Source organism: Hydra viridissima, unplaced genomic scaffold (assembly GCF_058129835.1).
Source record: "Hydra viridissima isolate aposymbiotic clone 2 unplaced genomic scaffold, HvirCarnegie_v1 scaffold_4, whole genome shotgun sequence".
Taxonomy (NCBI): Eukaryota; Metazoa; Cnidaria; class Hydrozoa; order Anthoathecata; family Hydridae; genus Hydra; species Hydra viridissima.
In genome coordinates, this window is record NW_028324303.1 from 3291195 (window position 1) to 3315197 (window position 24003).

General features: G+C 30.3%; 1 protein-coding gene across 3 annotated transcripts; it reads left to right on the forward strand.

The window, feature by feature from the left end:
• The first annotated feature begins 13512 nt into the window (after positions 1–13512).
• On the forward strand, positions 13513–24003 carry LOC145182833 (presenilin-1-like). Of its 3 annotated transcripts, XM_090084876.1 has the most exons (12): positions 13610–13632; positions 13990–14170; positions 15660–15808; positions 16450–16706; positions 17420–17564; positions 21052–21119; positions 21290–21440; positions 21875–21944; positions 22592–22690; positions 23045–23260; positions 23388–23500; positions 23747–24003. In XM_090084876.1, exons 4-12 carry the CDS (start codon positions 16615–16617, stop codon positions 23900–23902), a joined length of 1110 nt encoding a protein of 369 aa, XP_089941002.1. In that variant the 5' UTR covers positions 13610–13632; positions 13990–14170; positions 15660–15808; positions 16450–16614; the 3' UTR covers positions 23903–24003. The 3 variants fall into 3 exon arrangements, with proteins under 3 accessions (XP_089941000.1, XP_089941002.1, XP_089941001.1); XM_090084874.1 differs by lacking the exon at positions 15660–15808 and having other exon boundaries at positions 13513–13632; XM_090084875.1 differs by lacking the exons at positions 13610–13632; positions 13990–14170; positions 15660–15808 and adding an exon at positions 15899–16244.

The following is a 24003-nucleotide window of genomic DNA, read 5'->3' on the forward strand; positions in this document are numbered from 1 at the left end:
ACACACCTTCTTCTCGATACCAAGACATTGCATCCTTTTTTAATTTGGTAAGAGAGTCTAGCATTCAAACCATGGAAGGGGAAAGAAACACAAGAGTAAGAATTATTTTTACGTGTAAAATGAAATCTGTAAGCATCATGACTGGTGAAGAAGTGACTCGGGAAGCAAGCTTTTCATCAAGATCAGAGATTATTCTAGCAGCTACAAATGTAAGAGAGTTAATGAGCGAAATGGAAGAGAAAGTCTTGGAAAGTAGTGTTAAATACAATGCTTTAGGATCTAATTGCACTATATCTAAGATTTTAAGAATGGATATTAACTTTACTGATTATGAACCTCTCAGCGGTGCTTCCTACATGGAGCTGTCTAAAGAGCTGAAAGACAAAAAGGCGATCATCAACATGGAAAACGAGGACGATCAATGCTTTAAATGGTCAGTCGCTCGAGCGTTGAATCTGAAAAATAAAAACAACGAAAGAATCGATGAAGACTTGATTAAAAAATCAGAAGAGCTGAATTGGGATGGAATAAAATTTCCCGTCAAGCTTAATAAAATCAACAAGTTTGAAAAGAATAATCCAACTATTAGCATTAACGTCTTTGGGTATGAAAATAAAAAACCTTACCCTTTGCGAGTATCTGAATTTGCTGATCGAAATAACTGTGTTGATTTGTTGTTTATTTCAAACGAAGACACTGACCATTATTGCGTGATTAAAAGTTTGAGTCGGTTATTGTCTACACAAACATCAAAAGGTAAAAGAAAACAACATTATTGCAGAAATTGCTTGCAAGGCTATGACCAGGAAGAAAAGCTTCAACATCATCAACCTTATTGTTATGATAACACCTCAGTAAGAATTGAACTTCCTAAAGAAGGGACGACCGTTCAGTTTAAAAACTATCAAAAGGGTATGAAAGTTCCATACGTTGTATATGCAGACTTTGAAAGTTTTATCCAACCCTTCGATGACATTAAGCAACATGGTGAGTCTCATACTAAAAAATACCAAAAGCACGTTCCAAGCTCCTTCTGCTATTACATCAAATGCTTCGACGATAGCCTTTACAAAGGAAAACCAGTCATGTACACAGCTGAAAGCGATGACGATGACGTAGCTCAAAAGTTTATAACCATGCTTGAATCAGATCTTATAAAGATTTTCGACAAGATTGATTTAATAAAAAAGAAAGTCATGACTGATGAGGATGAAAAGAATTTTAAGGTTGCAACTCTATGTCATATTTGCGAAAAAGACCTTAACGGTGATAAAGTCTTAGACCACTGTCATTTGACTGGAAAGTATCGAGGAGCTGCTCATAACAAATGCAACTTGGATTATAAACTTCCAAAATTCATACCTATCATTTTACATAATTTGTCTGGCTATGACAGCCATTTGTTCATCAAGAAATTAGGTGGAAAGCTCAATTGCATACCCAACAATGAAAAAAAATATATCAGCTTCTCTAAACAAATCAAAGTGAGAGAATTTATTAATAAGAAGGGTAAACTTCAGGAAATATGGAAAGAGCTAAGGTTTATTGACAGCTACAGGTTCATGGGTTTCAAGTTAGAAGATCTAGCTAAAAATCTAAACAACGACCAATGCAAAAACGTTGCTCAATATTACTCTGGAGAAAAGTTTGATTTATTAAGAAAAAAGGCGTTTACCCTTACGAATGGGTGGACTCGATTGAAAAGTTCTCCGAAACGCAATTACCTCCTATTGAAGCATTCTATTCCAAACTGAATGATGAGGAAATAAGCTGTGAAGACTATGCGCATGCAAAAAACGTTTGGAATGTATTTGAATGTGAAACGTTTAAAAACTATCACGAGCTGTACAACATGTCTGACGTCTTGATACTTGCCGATATCTTTGAAAATTTCAGAGACGTGTGTCGTAACTATTACAAGCTTGACCCTGCTTGGTATTACACCTCTCCTGGTTTGGCTTGGGATGCCATGTTGAAACTAACTGGAATTCAGTTAGAGCTTCTGTCTGATATTGATATGCTTCTCATGGTTCAAAGAGGGATACGCGGTGGAATTTGCATGATCAGCAAACGACATGGAACTGCCAATAACAAATACATGAGTGATTATGATCCTTCACAACCTTCGAAATTCATTCAGTACTTAGACGCTAATAATTTATATGGATGGGCTATGTGTAAGCCTCTTCCTGTTAGAGGATTCAGATGGATGGCTGAGGATGAACTCTCCAATTGGAAATCCATGCCTTGTATTCTCGAAGTCGATTTAACCTATCCTGAAGAGCTTCACGATTTACACAACGACTATCCTTTAGCTCCTGAAAGAATGACTATTGGAAAAGTAGACAAGCTCGTTCCTAATTTAAACAACAAGGAAAAATATACTATTCACAATGAAAACCTAAAACTATATGAACGACTTGGATTGATCGTTACCAAAATTCATCGTGGCATCACCTTTGAAGAAGAACCTTTTATGAAACAATACATCGATCTCAACACCGCATTAAGAGCAAAAGCTAAAAACGAGTTTGAAAAAGAATTCTTCAAGCTTATGAACAACTCTGTCTTTGGAAAAACCATGGAGAATATTCGAAAGCATGTTGATATTAAACTTGTCACCACAAGAAAAGAAGTTCTAAAATTGTCAAGAAAACCTAATTATGATAGAAGTACCATTTTTGATGAAAACCTTGCTGCGATTCACATGAAAAGAATAAAACTCTTTTACAACAAGCCTGTTTACTTGGGGCTGTGTGTTCTAGACATAAGCAAAATTCTCATGTTTGAGCATCATTATGACTACATGAAACCTAAATACGGAGATCGCGCGAAATTACTCATGACCGATACTGACTCACTCTTTTACGAAATCGAAACGGATGATTTTTATCAAGACATTGCCAACGATATTGAAGCTAAATTTGACACGAGCGAATTCGCGAAAGATCATCCTGCTGTTCAAAACTTTGGATTTGATATTGGGTTTAAAAATAAAAAGGTTATAGGCAAGTTCAAGGATGAAGCTGCTGGTAAACAAATTAAAGAGTTTGTTGGACTTCGACCCAAACTCTACTCTTACAAGATCGCTAAAGATGAACACAAAAAATGTAAAGGGGTTAAAAAGAAAGTTGTTGATAAACACATCACTCATCAAGATTATAAAGACTGCTTAATGAATAAGATGGAAAAGCTTGCAACCATGAACGTCTTCCGATCACATGAACATAACATTTACACCGAAGAAATCAACAAAGTCGCTCTCAGCGCTAACGACGACAAAAGACACATCTTACAAGACGGAATTCATACCCTAGCCATTGGACACTACAAACTAAAACCGTGCTTTACATTTATGGATTATGATAAACTCTTTGGTCTAGAATAAATTACGAAAAAGATACAGTTTTATACTTCTTTGCAGGTTCCGGCATGATATTAACAATGAGATGGAAATCTAATAACATTTTTACATTTTAAAAACACAACACCATCTTGAATTCCTTAAGTATGGAAAAGTATCAATGAGCCAGAATCCGCATATTGTAGTAGTGGTATTAAAAAAATTTATCTTTTATCAGATTGGCTGTATTCTTGTAAAAATTCGTTTTTTTGCTATTCTGACGTGTGTGAGGCTTATTCGCATCTTTTGTAATAACTTTCTTCACTGTCAAAGCCACTGCTAAAGAAGTTAGTACCTGATGGATTTGATTCGATAAGATCATTAAAGTTATTGTTAAATGAGGAGAAAATAAGCAATCATTGTGTTATTCTTTTTGATGAAATGTATCTGCAGTAATCTTGTGAATACCACTGGTAGATTAACTGGACAAGATAAAGAGGGTAATCTCTACAAAGGAGTAATTGTCTTTATGATTGTTGGCCTCAAGAAATCCATATCTTATGTAATTAAAGCCATTCCAGAGATTAGTGCAGCTGGAGATTTCATTAAAGACAAAATAGAGGAATGTTTAAATACATTAAGATCTGCAGGTTTTGACATTCGAACATTGATTGCTGATAATCATCCAGCAAATATCAACAAGTATCTCAGATTATTAAAAATTGCTCAACATTTATAGATCAGAAAAGTCAGAAGAAATTTTCTTTATCACTTGTAATGATTGAAAAATTTATCGGATGTATAATACTTCTCATCAGCTTAAAACTTAAAAAGTCATATTAATTTGGGGAAAAGACTCTATATCCAGGTAGCAATAAACAACATATCAACTTAGCATTAAATACATTCCATGAAACAACTTCAGCTGCAATTTAAAATTACTTTCCTAATAAATACTTAACATGAAAATTTTTAAAACTCTTTAATTTATGATGGGTAGTATTCAATTACGTCACCTGAAGTAATTACTTCTGAGAAAACTTTGCAAAAAAAGATCGTTATTAAAAGAGAACCTTGATTTTTTTGCAAACTGGATTTAAAACCTTTTTCATCCAGAATCTGAATTTCAATTTCAGAACTTTTTAACAATGATATTTAGGAATGTGAGCTATATGAAGACAGTAGCGAGGCTGCTATTTTTATTACTGGATATATATATATGCAGAAAAGTTACTTAGAAAATTGAAACGTGAATTATGCACTTCATTGTTAAAAAGTAATGTTATTGACATAAATACAGAGAATATTAACTCCCTCGAAATTAATTGCAAGTCATGTTATTAGTTGCTTTGTTATGCTTGATGCAAAGAAACAAAAGCTTGCGAAAATATTTTACATGAATATAGTTTTAACCAAAACTTTATTTGTGATGTTCATTTCGAGTGGGGGCTCATGTCAATCAAAAGTAATGAATATTTTTTATAGCAATGAACAAATGAATGCAAGTAGCAGTAAACGCAAAGATGCTGTGTAATCTTTCAAAAGCAGACAAAGAGAAAAAAGTAGAAAAAAAAGAAATGTAGTGCATATATATATATATATATATATATATATATATATATATATATATATATATATATATATATATATATATATATATATATATATATATATATATATATATACAGTACTGTGAATAAGTTTTAGCCCACCATAAGTTATAATTATTTTTGATTTTATCGTAAAAGTATAAAGGACTTATGAAGTAAAAAAAAATCAGGTTTATAGACATATATTATAAACAAAAATATCTAGAAATAATTTGATGAAATATGATACAAAAAGAAAGAACAATTAATACTTCGTATGTCCGCCTTTTGCGTTGATCACAGAAGCGAATCTCCTGGGAATTGATTCATATAAATTTGAAATGAAATTTTGTGGAATATTGTCCCACTCTCTTTTTAATATTCGAAAACATTCTTCGACTTTTTTGGGGTTATATTCAGCCGTTTTTTTATCCAATTAATCCCAAACATGTTCAATAATGTTCAAATCTGGACTTTGAGGAGGCCAGTTCATTACTTCGCAAACTCCCTCCTCACACATGTCCTGTAAATATTTTTTGGCCACTTGGGAACAATGTTTGGGATCATTGTCTTGCTGTAGAATGAAATTATTACCAATTAGTCTCATTCTAGATGGTATTGCATGATGTCTTAAAATTTCTTTATACTGTTCTCCTGTCAGTTTGCCATTAATTCTGATTAAATCACCTACTCCAGATGATGAAATACAACCCCAAACTAAAACAGAACCTCCCCCATGCTTGATTGTTGGATGTAGACAATCAGGATGATAAGCCTCTCCAACCCTTCTTCTTACATACTGTCGTCTTCTGCTAGTTCACTGGAGGTTTTTTTTCCGATTTCGCAGAGACAGATTTTTTAAATACTTTATGTCATGTTTTGTAAGCGTTGGAGGTCTTCCACTTCAAATGTTATCCTCAAGAGATCCCGTGTTTCTAAATTTTTTTATAATTTCTCTAATGGCTGTCCTTGAATATTTTGTTTTTTGGACAATTTGTCGTTGAGAATAACCTTCTTCATTAAGCACGATAATTTTTTTACGTTCCAGTGTGGAATTTTACCCATTTTATTACTTTAATAAAAATAAAAATAATAATAAAAAAGAAAAAAAACAAAAAAAAAAACGTAAATTAGAAGTTTCGCTCTTAGAAAAACAAAAAATAGTATTAAACACACAGTATCTATGAAATATCTTTGTAAACTGTACTATCATCTAATATGAAGCCTTCACAACAATAAATAAACAAAAATGCAAGAGCAAACTAAAAACAAACGAGCTGATACGAATTGGGTTCAGATCAGCATACAATAAAAATAAACACGTTAGATATCTAAATACAAAAATCTATGTAAAATTTTGATAAATATTGCTTTTGTTTGTTAAAATAGTGTTTAGCATTGTTTGAAATTAGACATTATTTTATATAAAAAAAATAATCGGAAGCTATTATTCAAAATCTGTTAAAAAAACACGAATTTTAATAAGTGGGCTAAAACTTATTCACACTACTGTATATATATATATATATATATATATATATATATATATATATATATATATATATATATATATATATATATATATATATATATATATATATATATATATATATATATATAATAAATGTTAAAAATTACTTGCTTGAAATGAACAGTGATTAAAAAAGTAATTAAACAGATTTGCTAATATTTAGGGAATGCTAAATAAAGGGAGAAAAGTAAATTACTGTTGCTTTTTTAGGGATCGTCCATAGGTTACATTAGGGAATGACCGGGTCCCGATAGAAACCGAAGGGGACACGACCCGAACGGGTATCGGACACCGACAAAAGCCAAAAATATTTTTATTGGACTCCGATTACCCAAATGGGTAATACCCGATAATGCCGATAAGATCGGGTAGTTGAAATTTTTCATACATAACTCGAGTCAATCTTTTGGGTAATTTAAGTTATCGGTACCTGAAAGTTATTGATCCTATTGGTTCCCGAACCCGATTGCCCGTTATTCTGTGAAAAAGATCCCTTTTATTCAAAAACAATTGATATTTCTAAAAAAATGTACCAAAGTGGAATATAACTGTAATAATCGCAATGATTTCATTTTCACTTGGCTTTTTGGCAATTAAAAAAATTTTAATATATTTCCTCATGCTATTCATGCCATCCGTTCGGCAAAATTACTATATCTCACCCTTTATTTGAAATGCTCGACTCTGATTGGTTGTTATGAAAATTTCAAGGTAAAAAAAAATCAGCAAAAGCGATTGTAAAGGATCATTGTGTGTTTTCAGAATTGTTTCTTTATCAGTTTCTTAAAATGGTATTAGAAAGTTGTAATTTTAAACTTAAAATCGGGCGTGCGTAAAAGAGCAAAACATTTTGAAAATGTTTGCTAGCCAGTCAAGTGCTCTGTCATCACAAGGTCTAGGCGATGTTGATACTGAAAACGAAGAAGAAAGTGAAAAAGGAAATCCAACTATCTTCAGATCAAGATGGCTCCCTATAAAAGCGAAGCCGAAAAACTAGGTAATACTTTGCCAATTAATTTAATTACTTTGTTTAGTGTCGGTAAATTTTACACAGGGTACTAATTGCCTTCAATCATTGCTTAAAGTTGTAAAGAATTCCAGACAAATTGTCTACCTACTACTTGGACCCCTGTCTACCTACTACTTGGATCCAGAAAAATTGTCTTGCCAACTATTTGGACCCTTTGTTACAAATGTGAGTGAAAAATCATTTTAAAATATTGTTAGTCAAAAACTGGTATGTAGCTGGCTATAGTCTACTTTTGTGCAAGTTCCCAATCCACCATTAGACGTACCAAATGTCAAAAAATACATCTAAAGTTGCTAGTATAAATAAGTGCTTCAAACAATCTGAAGTAATGCAATCAGTTGCGAATAATTAAAAGAAATATGAGTAATTGGGAATAGTAGCAAATAATTCCAAAAATGCAAATAGTTGTAAATATTAGGACACAAACTCTGTAAAACTTGGTTAAAGTATGAATAAGTCTGATTATCTGCCCTTAAAGTCAGTCTTTTTGCCCATAAAAGTTGAACGTTTTTATTTCTTTTTTACATATTTCAGACGAATACGCTAAGTTCTTGAGAGTTAAGTTCAAAGAAACTAATTTCAGTCTCCAGAATTTGGCCAAGGATCCTCAAGAAGCTATCAAAGAGTTTTTTTCAAGTTTGTTCGGCAAAAGTGGGAAAGACTCCAAGATTGAACGACAACCGTCCCTGTTGACGACAACTTTCAGCACTCACAATTTGGAAGCTTCTCTTTGAGGCAAAGAAGCAGAAGAAGCAGAAGAAGAGCGCGATTGGATTAAAGGAGAACTTTTTGATTATGGAAATTTTGTTGAGGCAGTTTCTATATTGATTGAAAAGCCAATACAGCTCTGGGTGACAAAACGGAACGTCTATCTAAATCTTTCCAAGGCTGCCTTTGTTATCCTGAGTAAGTTCAGTCTCCTCAGAGCGCGTGTTCAGCGCGGCCAGCCTGACAATCACGAAGGGAAGAAATCGCATCCTCTGAAGGCTGAAAAACTGCTTTTCATTAAACGTAACTACTTTCAGCTTGAGAGAAAAATGCCGCTCAGATTCTGTTAAGAAACCAAAAGCTCTTCATCAATTCTAAATGAGAAGCCGGATGATGGCATCTAGGAAGCTCCTGATGATGCAATTAACATCATGGATAAGTATGAGATTAAAGAAGACAAAGAATTTGTTGAAAATGATTTTTTAACCCTTGATTAAGATTTCTTTCAATTTATTTTATGCTAAGAAACTCATGAAGACAAACAGTACATCTCCAAATCTTAAATGTTTATTTTGTAATCAGTGTCAGGTAAAAATGGGTGAAAATGCTTTACTTACCTGTGTTTTCATTCTATGATGAATAAGACAACTAATGTGTTTAGAAAGTTAACTTTTGGTACCAAACCTGCATTTATTTTCAAATCATTTAACTCTATTTCACTTCAGGCGCGGAACTAAGGGGTGGTCATTGTGGCATTTTTAGTGACTTTTAGCAACTTTTGGGATTTTTACAATTTTCAAAAATCTTTTACTAATTTTCGGGACCCGAACGGTGATAAAGCCAAAAGCCAAATGGATTTGAGTTTTCATGTATTAAAAAATTCAATACTCGAAAGGGTACCCGATAATTTATCGATTTTGGTTCCTTAGCTGTCGTTGCTCGTAAACCCGTTTGATCATTGTTTTGAGTTATCGGGTAATCGGGAATTTAACGGGTCTATACCAGAACGGGTTAGGGACCCGAAAAATTTTTTCAAATAACCGTTCGGCGGCCGAACGGGACCCGATGACATTCCCTAGGTTACATCACTCAAATTTTCACCATCTTCGATTCCTCAATACTTCTCTCTCCCTCCCCCCTTTCCCCACCACTTGTAACAGATCGTAACAACTTTACAGATACCCTAAAAATACGTCACAAATTCTTAACCCTTTGCGTGTGAGGAGGGGGGGAGCATATTGATTATATTGAGCTTAGACTGACAACATGTTGCTAAACAAACTTGCATAGCCTGATCGGGTGCTGTTTAGGATTTAAAGCACAAGATGGCGTCAATTGTAAAACAAGCAACCTAATGCTTTTTCGCCAACACAGATGTAAAAAATACACAACAACTCTTGCAGTAGATTTAATCCTGTTGTATAAGTTGTCGTTTCATTTCTATTTTTAATGTGCAGTTTGTTGTCTTACAACCATTGTAACTGTGTGGAATGTTTTCTACTACGTCTAATTTTATACAAACTTTTTATTGGCATTAATAAAAGTTATTGTAATTATTTAAAATGAATAAAATAAAAGACATCAAAACCTGTTTTACAAAAGTTTAAAAGATTACAAATATAATTATAATCAAATAGCTTAACTCTTAGAGAAAAATATTTACAATTGGAAAGAATTGCTCGTAGGGTTGGACTTATACACCACTGTCAAGTGAGAGATAATATTATCAAACTTTAGAGCTTGTCCAACAAAAAGCGATGGGAACTTTTGATTTAAGGGGTCCGATGCGTTTGGAACTTAAAGTCCTCTTTCCGGCAGTTATGAGAAAAGGATCGGTGGTAGTAGAGGATCAGGTCGAGAAGGTGAAGTAGGATCCAATCGGCCGTTTACAGCACCCAATTTTCTGCACTTATCAAAGAAAACACTAACTTGTTTGCACATGATGTGCATATCTACTATTGCCCATGGTTTCCAATCATACCACATATAATTTTTCTGGAATTATATATTCTGAAATGAACGGCAATTGGCCGATTGAGACATTATACCAGATTTCAGGGAATTTTTCACCCGCAAATTTAAAATTTTTTGACTTTTTCCAGGTCTTCGTCATCGTAACACCAACCTTGTTGAGATGACTTCCTTATTAATCTTGGGAGAGGATGACGCCAGAAAGTTGATGACTTAAAGGTGCCATTCTTTTTTTTACTTGGTTAAATGCGCTCCTTCCAAGTTAACGTTTGCATCCAAAAAAAATGGCATCAAATTAATGCTCCAGGAAAAGATTGACTGCTGCCTCAATTACCTTTTATAAATTAGACATTTACTTTTAATAAAAATTTGAATATGTAATATATTTATATCCATAAACCGTCGTATATATTTAACTAGCTCAAAAGAAAGATAATTTTTGATAACGAGAATTCTCCTCGTTTTGTTATTTTTACTCAAACGACTATTTTAACAATTGAACCGTTTTTTAGTGAAGGCTATGAATTTATTTTAACAATTGAACCGTTTTTAGTGAAGGCTATGAATTTATTTTAACAATTGAACCGTTTTTAGTGAAGGCTATGAATTTATTTTAACAATTGAACCGTTTTTAGTGAAGGCTATGAATTTATTTAAATTAAGCAACTTATTAAAAATCCAGAGCATGAAATGAGGCATTAGACGATGAGTATTTTCCAGATCTGATGTTAATTTAAGTGCGACCAGAGTATCCAAAGATCTTTATGCATTTTAATCGAAGTATATACTGAGGGGATTAACTTGTATTGACTGGCAATGATCCAGTCATGATGTAGTAAAATCATTCGATACCATATGCAAAGGTGTCCGCTTGTTTGCACCAATCGCATCAATGGGGACCTGAAACAATATGTTTAAGGATAAAAAGATCTTTTGCAATCTCTTCGTATGGCTTTATGAGCAGAATTTTCCACCAATATGCTGTTTTGTGATCAAATCAGCCTAACTGGGACATGCCATTTGCCTTCATTCGTTGTTAATAGGATTTAAACAAAGATATGCTGCACATGGACTGATTTGAAAGCTGAAGTTGCAAAGCAATTAGCAAGAGTATGATTAGATCAATATCTCAAAGGACTTTTTTTCTAAATGAAATTTAAAGATTCACTTAAAAAATCAAAGATATCGTCAAATGTATATTGCGTATAACAACTGTGTGTTCTTTAGGTGAGGTAGATTTTGAGTGTAGGGAATGCGCTCTAATAAATGCAATAAATCAACAAGTTAAAGGTGTTGGTAGCAACCAAAAAAATTTTTTAAGCACCTCATTTCTGTCCCATTTTCGCCGACACCCAAAACTATTTTTGAATTAAGTTATTCTTAAATTCACTGCAACTCGTGCTATGCACCAGTCTTTTTTTCGTTTTTTTTTTTTTTTTTTGCATTTTACAGCGATGTCTGTTGTGAACTTGTACTTTGAGCGATAAAAAGTAAGCATCAACGTCCAAAAAAATGAATATTAAACGAATGAAGTACAAACTTCTAATATGGTTTTTATATTTTTAGACTTACAAAGTTGTTCGATTCTAAAAGTTCGATTGTAGATCGATTTTGTAGGTCTAAATATAAAAGTTATTCTTAATTTGATTTATTTTTAAAAAATTATAGAAATTTATACTTTATTTATTATTACTCGTTGTTAAAAGAAAAACTAAACCTCGATGCTAAATAAAAAAAACGTTTTTCTAGAGAAAATACAAACAAAAAAAAAAAATGATTTTGAACTTTCAAGTTTCAAAATTGATGTCGATGACGTACTGTGATAAACATCGGAAGACAGTGATTAAGATCGGAAGAAGAAGTCGGAAATGATACAATCATTATCATAAAAAACTTAAATTATTTATAAATAGTTTGAGTTTTTGTAATAATAATCTTTATATTTATTTTTTTCACACTTTTATGCAATAATCTTTAAACTTATTGCGTCACAAAATTTGATATCCTCCCTTGCCCTTCCTACCCCACTTGAAATAAATCATCACAATTACACAACCCCCCCCCCCCCCTTTTTTTTTTTTTTTTTTTTTGCTTATAGCGTATTATATGGACGTCCCCTCATTTAAAAAAAACATGAAAAAGACGAATATTTACTAGCGACCAAAAATTGTATAAACAGAACTTGGAGGCATCAAACTATGATCGTCGTGACGAAAAAAATGAAACAAAAAACGAGTAAAGCGGAAAACAACAGAGAACCAAAAGAAAATGGATAAAAGATTGAAAAGGAAAAATGTTAAAGAACTCCTAAGTACTGAAAAATTTTAAAACGTTGTTTAATTCCTGATCACAAAGGTTCAATACAAACGATGCTCAAAAATATTTTAAAAAACAGGATTTTTTTAAAAAAAAAATTTCAAGCTCATACATTACTTTATTTTTTCGTATCTGATCCTCTGTAACAAATTTTTTAATCAAACAAATATTTATTTGAATGTATATTTATTAATTTCATATACTGAACGTATGTATTTATTTCAGCACAGTAATTTATTTTTTGAAACTTTTTATAGGTCTGAAAATGAAACTAACGAACAGAGTTGTGTATATAAAACTTTTTTGCTATCACTATTTCAAAACCCCCTCGCGAAAAATATATTAGCACTATAAAAATTTTTCCTTAACAAAATTCGTTTATGCTCATGTCGCATATGAACTAGAATCTAGACAAAACTTTGCTTAAAATTTGTGTTTTAGTAAACGCTAAACAATCTAACCACAAATATAGTTAATAAAAAAAGATTTACGAACTATTGACCTTCGATTATTTTATTTCCCAAACGATTATATAAATTGTTCAGAAAAATTTGGCCAGTAAGAAAAAAACATTTTCTACACTGCCGGTTTGATATTTAAGGATTTGTACAACATCTTGATTTGGTTTAAACATTTTATTGATTTAAGATAACTAACCAAAGATTTCGGATTCTATTCGCTAGAAGTTTTAACTCGGTTTTGTATTGATATTTTAGTTATAATAATTCTTTTTATAAAAAAATAAAATAAATTTTTTTTGTTAATAACAGGTACAGTTTTCGGTTAACACGAGGTTTAGCGCCGTATATTTTTATTTGCGTTAACTTTGAAATACATAAATACGGGAGTTAGGGCTAAGTTATTTTAAAGTTTTTTAAAAATAAAACTAAACTTAAGATTAACTGTAGGACTAGAACTAAAAAGAATTTTAAGAAGTTTAATTTATATAAAAAAGTTATTTTAAATCTTTCTTAGTCTTGAGCCAAAATTTAAACCAGAAAAGTTCAAAACAAAATGGTTTTAGCAAATTTAATTTAACCCCCGTATAAAGTTAGCCTAAAAATAATTTACAAAGCTCAACTAACGCGCTCTGACTTTTTAACCACAGGAACGCCAAAGACAGAAGAATGACGACCAACCAAAGGTAAGACACACTTTAAAATATATACTTTTATCGTCATATCTTTTGTAATTTTGTTTTGTATACATGCTCTTGAGGTTAAAGATAATTGCTCAAATTATACAAACGACCTGGGTTTCTTCAAATGATCGCGGCGTGTTTCGGATTCTGACCAATAATACATAATAATTGCCTTAACTTCTCTATCAGTCTTAAGATTTTGTGCACAATTCGTTACTAATTCATTATTGATTTCGTTAATTTTTCATTCTTTATATTCGTTATTTCTTTTTTAAGTATTCTCGATAACGAAATAATTGAAATATATATCCATTTGTTTGACACCAATATTTATCTTTGATTTGTATTCTTTTGTTGTAGATCTCATTTACATAAAACAGCATTTGTAAGGCTACCGGTATCACCTCCGCTACCACTGCCTCTATCGCTAGTCTTAGCGCATTTAGTGCAATATCTCTTATTAATTCAGCTATTTTTTGACCCATACTCGCTTACGATTGGCTGCTTCCTCCTCAATCCAGGTCCGTATATCTTAAAAAATGTAAGTAATTACTTATTTTTGGTTGGCGTGTATAGATTAAAAATGAAGCATCGGAAGTCTCTCTTATGTACGATACAACCATCGAAGATACTTCAAAGTTGGTATCGGAAAAATCTGTCCTATCGAGACCGATGCCAATTCGGTATTGGAATCGTAGGACGGGTATCGTAAAAATGACCAGTGACTACACTATACTTTCCGTACCGAGACTGATGCTTATTAAAGATATAGAAAAAATAAAACTAAGTGAATAAAGTATGAATGTAACATTTGAAAAACCTTTATGTAATCACATTCTTTTGATTTACCTAACGTACCAACGTCTCTTACTGTAAACTGGTAAGTGGCAGTTGGAGCGGTCATCTACGTAACATACGAATGAGTTTTCGAGTGAAATTTGATTTAAAAAAAAAAAAAAGAGAAGTTTTTTGGATTGTGTTTTCTAATTTTTTGAATTAGTGTAAATTCTTCCGTACATTGCCTCCAAAAGCGTTTTTAAAATAAACGTGCTTATTTGCGGTATGATTAAAGCATTAAAATCATACCGCAGATAAATATCGACCGGTGCGGGCTTCTCTGCGCAAGTTTTTATAGCGTTTTTTTTCTCAATTGCGAAATACCGAATAAACATAAATCTTTCTTTTTTAATTATTTTAATTAAATTTATTCATCTTATTTAATTTTAACAAATCTTTATAAGAAGGAAAAACCAAACTTTTAATTTTAGAACAGATATTTGAAAAGTCTTAAAATCTTACTTTTCAACAAAAAAAAAATCTTCAACTTTTCTGAAGTTACGCAAAACAATAATAAGAAATTTTAAATGATTGTTGATTTTTTCAGACTTCTCAGGGGACCAAAATGAATTATATTGTTGTTTTTCAAATTCATGAAGAAAAAAAATTATATTTTATTAAGGGTTTTCATCTAAATTTTTCTAAATAATGAAATTTTAACAAATCTCTACAAGCAAAAAATCTTATGTTCAATTTTTTTCAACTTTAAAAATCGGGAGAGAAAGAACAGCATAATTCTAATCTCACTATATCTTACGTTTTGGTATTCGAGCGTTGATTATCGAAGTATTCTTAATTAATAGTTCAATTATATAATTACTCTTAAATATAATGCTTCAACTATAAGATTACTATAATAAGTATACTTCACCTATAGGTAGTTACTGCCTTTCTAAAACAAAAAGGAGTTAATGCCTATAGATGGGAAAAAGAAATTTGGTTTTTACACTATTCGTCTTCCTCCGAAAAAAAAACAAGAGGAAAATGAACAAAAATTGTTAGGTTTTGTGATTTGAAGGTAAATAAATTAGGCGAATCCAACACCTTTCTTATGCAGACCTCAAAAATTCTGTTTAATAAATAAAATTTCTGAGGTCTGTGTAAGAAAGATATTGGGATTATTATAAATAGCTAAAGTGTTTGTAAATAAATAGTTAAACACCACATTCGTAAAACTTCGTTCAACTTTATAGGAATTTGGTTTTATCAAAATACGTCGGTTTTCAGTAATTTTACTTCGCTTAAACCTCTTTGAAAGAGGTCTAACGTTTTTTAACGTCGACTCCATCCTTGGTTGGGAAGATTTGACTTTGATGACTTAACTCTGAAATATTTTATAACGGTAAGTTTTGAATATAAACAATTTCAATTGGTCTAAAATCTACTCATTGGATTTTCAGCCTCGTTTTCATTATTAGTGAAAATTTTATTTTGGAAGCGTAAATAAAATGGCAAAAAAACAGCACCGGAACCCGTTATTCATTTCTATCTTAGCTCAGTAATTTTATTGTTTACTAATACACTAATTTATTGTTTTAACAAAAAGAAAATGTTCGCAATAATGATAAGCTAGTGGTAATTTATTTTGATTTAATAAATTTTGTGACAATTTAAATTATTAAATGAGTGTAATAGATGATAGACAAGTTGTTATGGAATATACAAACTTGTTAGACAAGGAACCTTCCTCTGAGTCTGACTCTGAAAATATGTCTCCTAATCCTGAGAGTGAACAAGCTAAATCTTCTAAGACTGAAAGAAATGTTCCAATAAAATCAGTAGGTGTTATAGTTACTAAAAATACTGTTGTTTACGTTCTCAAGTGACAAACCAACAAAATTATTCTATGCACGGTAAAAGATGCAAGGAAAATGTAGTTTATGAATACATATATGGAAATGTAGAATTAACAGATATAAATAAATTAATGCTACATATGAGTTTCTATTATGATATTATTGACATAAAAATTTTTGTTTCAAGCGATTTCACCGATGGTCTGGCCTTCAAAATCGTAATAAATCTGTCAGTAATGAAAGACTGCCTATTCAACCCCAGCCTCAACCTGAACAAATTTCATCAAATGTTGTTGAAAGCGAAGATGGTGAAAATGAAGAATTATTGCATTATGGTGCTAAAAGTGTTTTAATGCTAATTATCCCTGTTTCTATTTGCTTACTTGTTGTTGTGGCTACAATCTCTTCTGTAACATATTATACACAAAATGCTGGGACCTATTTGTAAGTACATAATAAATAGAATAAATCATTAGTTTTTGTTAAATTGGCTTTGCAAACAATCAATCTGAAAACTTTGTTGTGCATAACTTATACATTTTAAATAAAATTAATTTTACTTAGCAAACTTTAATAACTGTACAGAAATCTAGTTTATTTTATTATTATTATTAAACTAATCTAATTGTATATTACTCCTATTGTGAATTTAATTCAGTTTATATGATTGTCAAGCATCTTAAACATGTAAAAAAGAGCTTTATTGCACTTGGTTTTCAGTTTTTAATGAATAATAATGAATACAATAAAAATTTCTGTATAAGTTATTTAAAATAAATCTTGTTTAAAATAGTTTGTATATTTAGACATAGAAAACTACAGGATTTCAGAACAAAATTGTGATACCTTGCAGACCTTATGTTACTTTGTTTCAAGCCTCTAACACATTTGCTATTCAATTAAAACTGATTTAATTTGATTAAAACAAATTTTAAATAAGAATTTTATGAATGGAAATGTGTCATCAAAAACCTGATTGTTTTAAATGCATGATGAGTTCTATTTTAATAAACTTCAGAAAATTTGATTTATCTAAAAAGATTGATATAAAAATTTGTACTTTATGCAACATTATATGTTTAATGCTGAAAACCAAATGTAGATGCTTATTAATATCAGTAAATTATGCAAATGTTGTTATGATAATTTTTTTTTAGGGTTTACACTCCATTTCATGAAGAAGGTAATATTTCTCACGCAGAAAAGTTTGGTCAAGCTTTAGCCAATTCCCTTATTGTAATAGGAGTGATTCTTGTCATGACAATTATTTTAGTCATCTTGTATAAATGCAGATGTTATAGGGTATTGCTTTTTTATAATCAAAGTTCTTTTCATTTCTTTAAAGTCTTTTTGAAATTTTTTTTTTCTCTAACATTTAACATTCTTGACTTTTTTGCAAATTTCATTCCTGATTAAATTAGCAAAATACTAATTTTGTTTCCCTGAGTTAATTCATGTAACAAAATAAATGGCCCTTAAATTTCTGCTTAAATTTAGTAGTAGCATTAGGGGAGACTTGTACTGAATGGACCACAAAATTAGACTTTTTTTATAAATGTACTGAATGGACCAGTAGTAAATTTGTAATAATTAAAATGTTGAATTATGCACAGCAATGAGGGTGTATTGATGTTCCAATATTGAATGATAATGTTGTTATCCTAGTGAAAATTGACCTAAAATGAATCATAATAAACCATGAGTTTATAGTTTCTTATGCCCAAAACCTTTTTTTTTTATATACTCTTGTATGTTAGAAAGTGTTTTTTGATTTAAATCTATTCATCATAAGGGTGATAAATGGGAGCTTAAAAAAAAGAAAAGAATATGTTGAGACAATCTAGATTTTTCTGATTAAGAAAATAATGTAAGTTGAAATAATTATTACAACTTCAGATGAAAGTCTCAATCCGGAAATGAACTTACAATAATCACAAACATATAGGTTTGCATTATCAGCTCTTGTGCATGCTTTATGTGCCCAGCTGGCACACTGTCTGCAGCGGTACCATAGTTCATTGTCTTGACCAATTTCTCCACATATTGCACACAAGTCATTAATTGATTTAATTTCTCCACAAATATTTAAAAACTCTTCAACACTATTATCAGTTCTTTCAACATTGGTATCACTAGTGTTAGCCTCATTATCAAATGTCAGTATTGGAAATTTTTTTTTTTTGGTTTTCTTATAACAAGTTCTGGATGACGTTTTAAAAAAGCTCTAAACCAATCAACACCAGCACATTTATTTCCCAAGGTTTTGTGCAACCTGGATGTGAATGTGGAAATTTCTTCTCAAGTTTTCGAGCATATTCAAATGTTACTGCTCTTAGTTTAAGGATTTAACCCATATCCCATTTTTGAAGAAAGTAAGCAATATTAAACCAATTTTTTTCTTCTGATACTGAAAACACTTTCATAGAAATGTTACTATATGGAGTACATCGTAATTTATTTAATCCATCTGATGATTGCTGAGCTTCTTTAATTCTCCTTTTAAGAGTTGAACAATTGACTTTAAATATCTCAGCAGCTTTTCTTTCAGATAAAGTTTTTGTCAAAACATTCTCAACTGCTTGGATCATATTATTTGGATCCCAACCACCCTTTACTGCTGTTGCTTTCCTATGTCTTATAATGTTTCTGAAACAAACAAAAAATGAATAAAAATTGGATACAATTTTATCATAATTACTTTTCCATGTTATTTTTTGTATATAACATATATAAAAGCTTAAATGTAGAATGATATGAATTAAATTGAGTGATACTTTATTCATAATTTTTTATATTACGAATAAAGTATCGAATTATTGAAGTTATAAAATAGCTTCTAGCTACAAAATACACTGGAAAATAATTTAACTACAAAAAATTTAACAACTCAAAAAAATATTTCACTTTGTATGAAATATAATATTCTTAATAGGAATATGTTAAAACAAAACTTATTACCTTACTAAGTAACTTGTATTTTAAATTTAGCTACCTTCCAATACTAAAGTTTATGATTTGTTTTTGTTTTTTGTTTGTTTGTTTTTTAGTATAATTTATTAGTCACACATTCACAACTTGTTTATATTGAAAAAGCGCGAGTATTTTGTTTTAGTAAGTAACAAACTGAAACGCAATAATGCTCATATCGGAACATGGTCTGGTCCATTCAGTACAATCAATGGTGGTTCACTCAGTACATTTATCAATATCCATGTTACCCATATAATTACAACAATCTGTACCTCAGATAATTTTCCAAAATATACATCTTTAATATTATTAATATTAAAAGTTTACTCCTCCTTGAAAAAACTTAGTAAAATGAAAACTCAGAAAAATAAAAAAATTACATTTGCCATGAAAAATCAGAAAACTTCCATAACTACTGCTTCTCTTCGAATAAATTTAACCCAGACCTGCTGAAGAGACATTGTGTAAAGGTGATTTATTTGTGACGTCAAAAAATACATCTGGTCTCTAAGTTCTTGGTCTCTAAGTTCTTTTTTTTGAAAAGGTCCATTCAGTACAAGTCTCCCCTATTCATGTAGCTCTATGTTTTTTTAAAGAAAAATATGTACTACTTAAGTTATAAAAGGTATAGACTGGTGTGTGGGTGTGTATTAGGGAAAATTTTTTATGAAAGCATTTCTTTTTAGAAATTGAATGTGGATCAAACTTTGTATATTTTAGTTTAGTTAAAGTAATTAAAAAATTGAGAGACATACAGAAATTGTGTTCTTTCTATGAAAATCTCTCCGAAATCTTTTCTTTCTATAAAAAGAAAAGAAAAAGAAAGAAAACAAAGGGGAAAAATTTACTGTTGAACGTTTTTTAAGTGATGGTCAAACTGTCATTAAGGAGGAAGTGTAATCAATAAAAAAAGCTCTAGTTGTTGGCTAAAACTTTTCCCAAGAGAGCCAGATCACTCTTGTGAACCCATGATCAAATAAAAGTAGATTGATCAAAATGTGCAATACTGTTTCCAAAGTATGGTAATTGGCAATATATACTTGATGATGAGAGTTATTTTACTTTCATACTAGCATCAATTGAAATGACAATTTCTATTTGAATAACAAACCACTTTGTGCAATTAGCAAAAATGTCCAAATTTGAACTAAAACTTCTTATTTTGCTTTCTTATGGGATCTCTGATTTGTAAATCATAAAAGTAGTTATACCATCAATCAATTTATAAATTGAAATGACTGAAGTATTATTCAAACAACAACTATCTATTTTGACCACACCTTGCAATCTTGCACTATGCACTATTTATAATTTTTTTTATTAGACTAAATTATTTACCTGTAGCTAAAAGAATAAGTGAGAGTAAGAAGAAGTGATTTGTTAACATCATTAGTAGCAAGTAATACCTTCAACAATCGATGACTGAACAGCGGCACTAAGTTCTTAATGTTATATGAATGAACTATTTAAAAAACCATTTTATTGCTGAAATCTTGGAATAAACTTTGTCTCTAAAGCCAATATTTTTGTTTTAAAAGAATTTATAAACCAAAAAGTGCATTATTGAAGTTACCAAGTTTCACTATGCCTAATGTTGAAATCTCACTAGCAAATTGAAATACTTGTGTAAGAAAACCCTATTTGTTTACCATACTGTCTTCGCTCGCAAAACTTCTTTTATTTCAAAGAATTCTTTTGTTCAAAAATAGTTGTCAAAAGATGAAAGACCTGTTTTACATTTTAATTTATTACATGATTTACTGTTAAATAATACATTTGTTATTATAAAAATTTTACAGATGTTTTTATTACTGTTAAGGTTATTGAAGCTTGGTTGTGCTTATCATCTCTAATGCTCTTGTTCTTCTTCAGTACTATATATATTCAGTAAGATAGGAATAAAGTTCTTTCTAAAATTCAAATAAAAAGTTTAATATTGATAGTGTATATACTTAATATTTAATATGCTGCTGTTGTTTTTTTATAATTTTTATTGTTTTTTTGTTTGATGTTTCTGTTCAATTTCTGCTTTTCTGAACTTTTCTTCCTCTTTTAAGAGAATTGTTACGTGTATACAATGTAGCCATGGATTACATCACCGTAGTTCTCATGATATGGAATTTTGGTGTTGTAGGGATGATATGTATACACTGGAAAGGACCCTTGTTACTGCAACAGGCTTACTTAATAATAATTAGTGCTTTGATGGTAATTTTTAAATTTAATTCTGTTTTATTTTATGTAAAAAGTTTAATTATAGCAAGAAATCCACAACGTTGTTTTGCTCATTTAATATAAATTTTTAAGGAGAATTTTATTAGGTTTATAACTGTAATTTTACAGCTACAAAATGCAAACTTTATCAGCAAAATATATTTTTATGAATTTAATCCAAAGTGAAACTTGTCATTAAAAATTTCACACAAAAAAATATCTACAAAAGGTTTGTATTTAAAAACAAATATTATAAACTTTTTTTGATGAGAAACAGAATTATTGAACTTGGATAAAAATCTACAAAAAATTAACATTAGTTTTGAATTTACATGCAATAAATGTCAGTTTAAAATCAAAAAAATTTCATTGGATTCACATTTCACAAGAAAAAGATATCTTTTCAAACCAAAACTTTTTTTTGATAGGCGTTGGTTTTTATTAAATACCTTCCTGATTGGACATTGTGGTTTATTCTGGCTGCTGTTTCCCTATATGGTAAGTAAGTTTAATTTACTCTATATTGCCTAATACATCAACGGTTAAAAGTGTATTTATTTTAACCAACATTTGGGAATTTTATTAAAGAGAAAAAAATTTTATGAGAGAAGAAAGTATTTTAAGAAAAGATTTATAATAAAGTGCTTCATTATAAAAAGGTAATAAAAATGCCCAGCTTATTAAATTAAAGTGCCTCATAAAAATCCCCAACTTTTTGTAATAAAGTGCTTATTGTAAAAATGCCCAACTTTTTTTGTTGGGAGATGTTTCTGCTGTGCATAAAAAAAAACTGTCGCAGCATTGGAAAAATGTTTTAAACTGAATTTGGTTACATTATTTTGGATAACATCCAAGATTGTAACTAAAGTTTTTTAAATTATGGTTCAATTATTTTGAATGTTAATCATCAATATCACATTTATAAGTTATACTTGTAAATATTTATAATACCCATTATAGAATTATATTATAATATTTATAATACCCATTTATATATTATAATATTTAATTTTAGCAAGAATTAATAATTAATTTTAGTCATATATATTATAATATTTATAATACCCGTTTGTATTTTTGATTTAAATATTTGTTTTTTTAGTTCATTATAAAGTTGATTATTTTTTTAAGTTTTTAAATTTCAGACTTGTTTGCAGTACTTTGTCCAAAAGGTCCTCTTCGTATTCTTGTACAAACAGCACAGGAGAGAAATGAACAGCTTTTCCCATCACTTATCTATTCATGTAAGTATTTTGCTACTTTGCACCAAATTTCTAAACAGGTGTAACTTTACTGAACATGTAAGCATCATCACATCAAAGATTTTCACCAAAAACATGTTTTGGATTCACTAAAGTAATGTTCTACATCATGTATAGTCATCAATAATTAAAACATGATTTATATAAAAATATCTTAAAACACAAAAGTTAAAATCTAAAGATGTTTACAGAACTATGATCCTCTAAAACTCAAAATTGATTTTTAAGAAATATTACTTAATTCTTTATTCACAATCATTTATGATAATAATGATGATGACTGATATTAATATGTTAAAGATGATCATATTTCGTATGATCTTTTTTTACAAATAGCAACCTTTATGTATCCAACAATGGCAAATCAAGATACAGACAAAAAGCTAGAAAGAAACAGTTCTCGTGCCAAACTCACAGACCATCAAGATGGTGATCATGAAGATGAGCTAGAGCAGGAGCAGTTTCATCAACAAGCAGCACAAAGTTTAAATGGACACCATGTTGAGGCGACTATTACCCCACAACCTTCACAATCAGAAGGGGCTGAAGAGCGTAAGCAGTTCACTTTTTTAAAATTATGCTTTTAACTGATGAATTAAATTAATTTAACTACTGATTGGATTCATAGCATCACTAGTTCTTGACTTTTTGAAAACTTTATTTGTTCATTATTTTTAAGGTGGTGTGAAGTTGGGTCTCGGAGATTTTATTTTTTACAGCGTTTTAGTAGGAAAAGCCTCGTCATATAAAGATTGGAACACTACACTCGCTTGTTTTGTTGCTATTTTGATTGTAAGTTTTCAATATACTGGATATACTTTAATATACTTTCAATATACTGGAGTCTGAAACCAAATCACACTTTTTTTCCGCTCTTAAAATAATATTTATGGAGTTGGATTTTTTTTAGAGGACTTAACCTCATTTGTCTATTTAAAGACTTTATTTATCTGCCAATAATTATTCTATTTGTTTGTCTGACTGATTGTTAACGCTTATTCAATTAAGTTTCATTAAGTTGTGTTGATTTTATTTCAGGGTTTATGCTTGACTTTGTTATTGTTGGCTATTTATCGAAAAGCACTACCGGCTTTGCCAATATCGATAACGTTTGGTTTGGTGTTCAATTTCGCCACGTCATACTTTGTTAAACCTTTTACAGACCATTTAGCAGGCGAGCAAGCGTTTATATAAACTACACACAGTGTGCATCACGGCTTTATCTTCTTTTAATAGCAAAATTTTTTTTCCTGTTGTATATTTAAAATTTAGATAAATAATAAAGGTTTTTATTA

Coding starts and splice junctions, on each gene's coding strand:
- LOC145182833 (XM_090084874.1), top strand. Junction 23,261..23,387: donor ATCAGAAGGGGCTGAAGAGC/GTAAGCAGTTCA, acceptor ATTATTTTTAAG/GTGGTGTGAAGTTGGGTCTC. Junction 23,501..23,746: donor GTTTTGTTGCTATTTTGATT/GTAAGTTTTCAA, acceptor ATTTTATTTCAG/GGTTTATGCTTGACTTTGTT.